Source organism: Scomber scombrus, chromosome 22 (assembly GCF_963691925.1).
Source record: "Scomber scombrus chromosome 22, fScoSco1.1, whole genome shotgun sequence".
NCBI classification, from domain to species: Eukaryota; Metazoa; Chordata; class Actinopteri; order Scombriformes; family Scombridae; genus Scomber; species Scomber scombrus.
In genome coordinates this window covers 11476101-11482100 of record NC_084991.1, presented here as the reverse complement: position 1 = coordinate 11482100, position 6000 = coordinate 11476101, and the positions used below count along the sequence as shown (strand labels likewise).

Sequence of the window (6000 nt, the reverse complement as noted above, 5' to 3'; positions counted from 1 at the left end):
TCGCCCTGAACATCTTAATCAAATTTATATCCTTACTAACAAAAAAAAACAAAAAAATCAATAAAGTACCTTACATTCATCAGCATACAATTAAACAGAACAAATTCAACCAGTATACTAAAAAGGGAACCAGGGAAGTGAGAGAACTGCTAGACGTGCAAGCCATAACACTGCTATATGGCTCAAGTTGTGAGCACATTTGGTCATTGTCTGCACTTCTATCTGCTTACTAAAGCTTAAGAAACCACCTTGGTGTTGCTGTAAGAAGGCACAAATAAAGGCTTTGACATACTTATTGCATTGGTGTTGCTATAGTATATACGGAGCAGGTACAAATAAAACATAAAAGCTGATGAAACATTAGATGTGGTGCCTATTTTCCTTGTGCTGCCACCACTGCAAGGTTGCTTTAGCCCTCTAGAGAATATTTTTGGGGAAATTTACATGTCTTTTAGAACTGTTCTGAACAATATAAGTGTACCATGAATGTGCAGGGAATGATACGATAAAGACATTTTGGGCTCTAAAATGCCAATTTAACTCTCCTATGACTAGTAAAACTGTTGCTACCGCACTGAAATCCAAAACAATAGCTTTTATATTGATGATCCACCAAATTCTCCTTCATCTTATTGTCTTCACAGAGCATTTTGTGTGTGTGTGTGTGTGTGTGTGTGTGTGTGTGTGTGTGTGTGTGTGTGTGTGTGCATGTGTGCATGTGTGTGTACCTGTGCTCTAACGGTGGCTGTTTGCGAGTCTGTTTGTGTCTGTCTCCTCTGTGTGTGACCTCTGTGTCTGTGTGTGTCTGCGTGTTGCAGTGTGTATTAGATGGGCGCAGGGACCTGTTGCCTTGCAGGTCCAGACTGGGTAGAGAATTTCTGAGAGTGCCAACGGGTCTCCTTGTACACAAACCAGGCATTGCCTGCCCACACAAACATGTTGAGGTAGCCAAACACCTGGAAGAATGAGAACATGGGAAGAAAGTATAGTTACTAAAACAACATTTTGAACTCTTGAAAACACAAAAGAAAACATTTCAGACAATGTGTGGATTCTCACACTGTGGCCACATTTGTGTTCATCCCAACAAATTTGATTTTGGACATGTAACACAGGAAATACTGAGCAGAGCACGGCAACAATGTCTGAGGTAAATGAAAGTCTTATTGCTCGCTGTCTCATGACTGTGAGTCAGGCTGCTTGATGTTTATGATGCAGTCTGCTAGCATACTATTATATAAGCTGCGGTGATGGGACGCTGCCAGAATCAATGACTCTATATTTCAACTGGTCAAATTCACAGGCTAGAACCAAATAGATGAACTCATCATGAGTGTGGGTTTTAAATGGAAATGGATACATCTTTTTTGTTTCTTCTCACCACTGAGATGTTGAGCGTCCGCAGGTTGGCAAACTCTGTGACCTCACAGGTGATGTTGTTCCCCTTGCAAAATCCCAGTGTGGCGCTGAGGCCGTCAGTGTCTGTGGCGTCCTTCACATTCTGCAGGCCCTTTGCCCAGGCAGATGAACACACCAGCCACAGGAACACCAGGGCCGCTGTGATCAGAAAGTCCTGGAAATAAGAGTGAACACGTGAGAAATTTCAGCTCTGATACGTAATTCATTTCAGGATTTGATTTAAAGGACCTGTGTGTAGGCTGCAGATTGCAACCAAAATGAGTACACCTCCCCTTCACGCTCCCCTTCCAAGCGTGAGAACCTACACACAGTGGCTGCAAAAAAACGCAAAAGACCTCTCTAGAGCCAGTGTTTGGTTTCTCCATTCTAGGCTACTGTAGAAACATGGCGGTGTAACAAGGTGGCTTCAGTGGAAAAGGACCTACTCCCTATGTAGATATAAAAGGCTCATTCTAAGGTAATAAAAACACAATGATTCTTACTTGTATGGGATTATACACTGATTAAAATATACTTATGAATATTATATTCCATTTCTGCCATGTCCATTTCGCTAGATGCCACTAAATCTTACACTGGTCCTTTAAGTTTCGATCAGTACTCACAAAAATGGGTCCAAAGTCAGAGTCCTTGTAGACGTGCATGTAGCCCAAGTAAACCAACAGAGCTATCATGCTATACAGGAAGCAGATGATGGCGATGCCCACGAAGAACTCAGACGAAGAGGCAGAGTCTCCCACCATGTATGTTGCTGTGACGGAGTTATTACAAATAGTGGCGTTTCCCTCAATGAGTGGGAACTGGCTTAACCTGGCCAACAACACACGATGGAAGGTTAAAAAAATTGACTGTTATTTAATTTTCATTCCTACACATGCTGTCCTAGAATTGATTTCTTATCTGTGAAGATGATTAATCGATCATTTAACATTTCAAACCTGCGCCCGATGGTGAAAATCACCAAAACGCGCTGGAATTCTCACCTAAATGGGTAGTGAAAGTTGGCGTTGAGAGTTTCGTTTCTGCCATCACCACAGAAGAGGGATATGATGTTCCTCCCTGAGAATCCACCACAGCTTCCAAAAGCAAATATGGCCGTGAGCTGTTTGGAAAGAGAAAAGAGGGCGAGAGATAAGGGGATTTATTAAACAGGAAAGGATGATTTTATAACATTCTTTCTAATAAAGCTGTGATGCAAAATGTTTCTTTTAAATGACAGACTGATTATTGAATGTTTGTTTGAGAGCACAGTATAACAAAACTGGAACTTAACATACAGAACAAAGATGGAAACTGAGAACACAACATTAGCAGTAAAGAAGAACTAATGTCTTGTTTATAGAACAGTAACTTCAAGGACTTAATAAATCCTGATTAACGAATGAATCAAATGACTTTTAATATCTTAAGATAAAAGGAAAATTGAATTAAATAAAATACAATAAAGTGGGGCTAATGCTGCCATTTTTCTTGCAGGGGCAGAAAAGAATCTGATTCAGCGTGTAGGCCATGTGACACTAATACTCTCCTTAAAACCAACACATGCTGAATTCTTTTAGCCAGAGTGGCTGCGACTAAGCTTAACCCTCAAGCTGCAGCGGGTGAAACACTGATCATATAATGTGATGGTTATTAAGCTCAGTCCGACTCCCACCGATATCGATTTACTATAAAATAAAGAAGATCTGACATGAAAATATGCAACATAATTTACAATATTCTGTAGAAAGGATCCGAGCTGTCAACAGTTTTCATAGCTTCATATCTTCATATATTTAACACTTAAAAATGCTTTTGATTTTTATTATACTGTAGCAGACAGCATGCAGTGCAGTGGACAGGAAGTGGGTCACATCACATGACAAAGGTTTTGATCTTTATCGTAAATCACACACTGAAAGGTAATGACTTCTCTAAATAAAATATTTTCTTAAATTCTGTTTCATCAGCACGACTGTATCGCACACTCATAAAATGCTTACAACAGGGCAGCTGAAGCCTTAAGGTTTACACCACAAGACCCACACGCACACACACACACATACTGTATATTTACACCCACACACCCATACACACACCTCCAGGCCCCTTTCCAGATGTTTCTCCAGATGTCACTGGCTGCCACTTCCTGTTTTTCTTGCAGGAGACACCACAGTAAGCTACTTTGCTCGCACTCTTGTTTCACTGTAACACTTCCATTACGAGGTCATGGAGTCACAGCATGAACAACTGTAACAAGCCTGCATCGACCGAACACACAGATTTAGTACTTAGTCATGCTTCCACTAAGTTAAGTTAGAGGTTTGTGTGGATAGCTTCCGATAAGGACCTGTAATCTGACTTTAGCTGTAAAAAAAAAAAAAAGAAGAAAAAAAGAAAAATATCCTCATAAATCTGAAGTAAAACAATCAGAATAATCAGCAGTGTTCCCTCCTGTTCTTACACAGAGGTCATTGAGTCCAGGTCAGTCTGACTTTACCAAATAGCGAGCAAAGCTTGTGTCCATTTTACCACAAAGTTTCCTTCATAAGACCAGAAAAACCTGACTCGCCCTCCAAAAAGAGAGAAACAGCTTCATCATCACAATCCAGCATATTGAGTTAAGGATGCAGCCTTGTATCGTCTGCTACTCTGAAGCCCCTCTTCCTGTTTAAGATAATATCTCTGGAGGTATGAGTGTTTAGGCCAGACCACTAGTGTGCCAAGTAAACAGCCTTTTTAATTTGGGTTACTCAGAAATATACAAGCTAGACAGACATGGGACAAAAATGGTCATCCAACTATAAAAATAAGTTGGAAAAGCATGAAGTGCAGCAGTGTAACTTTTTCATACCTATAATATCTTTAGCCTTTAAATGTTTGTAGCTGAAAGTAAATAATACATTTTCTAAGATGTTATTGTTAGTTGGATAAGCAAACTAACAATAACAGAACAAGTCTAGAGTTAATTTTTTTCACAGTGATATTTGGTACCAATAAAAATCTAGTGTTTGCTCAAATATTTCTTGGTATCCATTCAAACTCTTGGATGTGCTTAATTATGTTTTATACACAGTAGATATTACTACACACTGTTGCACTATTGTGTAGGTCGGAGCCCTGTATCAACACATACTGCAGGACGTTCCAAGTAGGGCTGCAACTAAGGATTATTTTCATTACTGATGAATGTGCTGATAACTCAGTCAGAGCGACGTCCTCAAATGTCTTGTTTTGTCTGACCAAGCAGACCAAAAATATTCAGTTCACTCTCATGTATGACAAAGAAAAGTATTGAATCGTCACATTTGAGAAGCTGAACCCAGCAAATTTCTGGCATTCTTTCAATTAATCAATTAATCGTTGCAGCACGAGCATTAAATGAGTGCATAGTTGCACACAAATGTATTGTTCAGGCCCTTGTGAAGAAGAACATTTGTTAAATAAGTGTTACATAAGGCCAACACAGTTATACACACACTCACTCACACAGAGCCTTGTCCTGAGTCAGATGACTGTGTCTTTTCTGTTGCTCTATAGTTCTGGATGTCTATGAATGTGCATGGGTGTGTGGGTGTGTGAGTATGTGTGTGTGTGTGTGTATGATGAGAAATAAAACAGCTGAGAAAAACTGTAGCTGAGTTGCATTACCCACATTGGATTCCTCTAACTACTGGACTTTCAGTGTGAGACTGTTGTATATTCTCTCATGACAGACAAAATGAGTGAGTGAGTTTGAGAGAGTGTGTGTGTGTGTGTGTGTGTGTGTGTGTGTGTGTGTGTGTGTGTGTGTGTGTGTGTGTGTGTGTGTGTGTGTGTGTGTGTGTGTGTGTGAGTGACCAGGCTAAATACTTCAACCATCTGCACAGTTATTCAGGGGTAAATTATTGTTGAGAGATGCATTAATCTATAACTGTGTTATTTGAAGGGCAGGCCCATGCAACCAGCATATCCATTTGTAGCTGACATACTTCACCTCACTTTTTCTTTCAGTCTATGAATATTAATGCTCTAAATTCACAATGTTCGAGGTAATAAACTGACGCAGACAGACAAATGCAGGAAATCCTCAATTGGTCATAAACTTGTATGTTAGTTTTGGAGACAACTGTTAGCTGCAGATGTATGAAAGCTTTTAATCCTTTGTATGAGTATGATAGACTTGTGTTAATATTTGTGAGGTTTACTACCATTTTTTTCCATCTTTATTTCTAACAAATAAAGATGATTTCAGTGACTTTTCTTAAGGAATGTGATGAAAATCACCAGGGAAAGGGGGGGAAAAAAGACCAAAGAAAATAAGTGAACCTCCCTGTCCTCTGGGTATGACACACACACAGAAAGAGACACACACACTCTTATATATACACATCTAACTTACCCACTCCACCAGCTTGACGAAGCCCAGCGGCTCCTTCAACGGCGACAAGTTCAGCCGAAATCCGGTCATCATGATTTTGCTTCTGATCCAAAAATCTTTATCCAGTTGCTGCTTAACTGTGGATGTTGGTCCAACAGGGAGGAAAAAGGGGGAGTTTTTTTTTTTTTTTGACAGAGTGACGTGGTTTTACTGCCAACACTGCAAAAAATGACCAGTTGAAG

The 6000-nt window shown here is 39.9% G+C and overlaps 1 protein-coding gene across 1 annotated transcript in view; it reads right to left on the bottom strand.

The window, feature by feature from the left end:
• The window catches only part of sypl1 (synaptophysin-like 1), a 10661-nt gene continuing 4661 nt past the window's right edge, over positions 1-6000 (bottom strand). Inside the window, exons 2-6 of the mRNA XM_062443823.1 lie at positions 5780-5895; positions 2403-2521; positions 2025-2229; positions 1382-1573; positions 1-956 (exon numbers count right to left, since the gene is read on the bottom strand). Of these exons, the coding sequence (XP_062299807.1) occupies positions 825-956; positions 1382-1573; positions 2025-2229; positions 2403-2521; positions 5780-5895 (764 nt within the window). The 3' untranslated portion in view covers positions 1-824. The remainder of the gene's footprint in view (positions 957-1381; positions 1574-2024; positions 2230-2402; positions 2522-5779; positions 5896-6000) is intronic.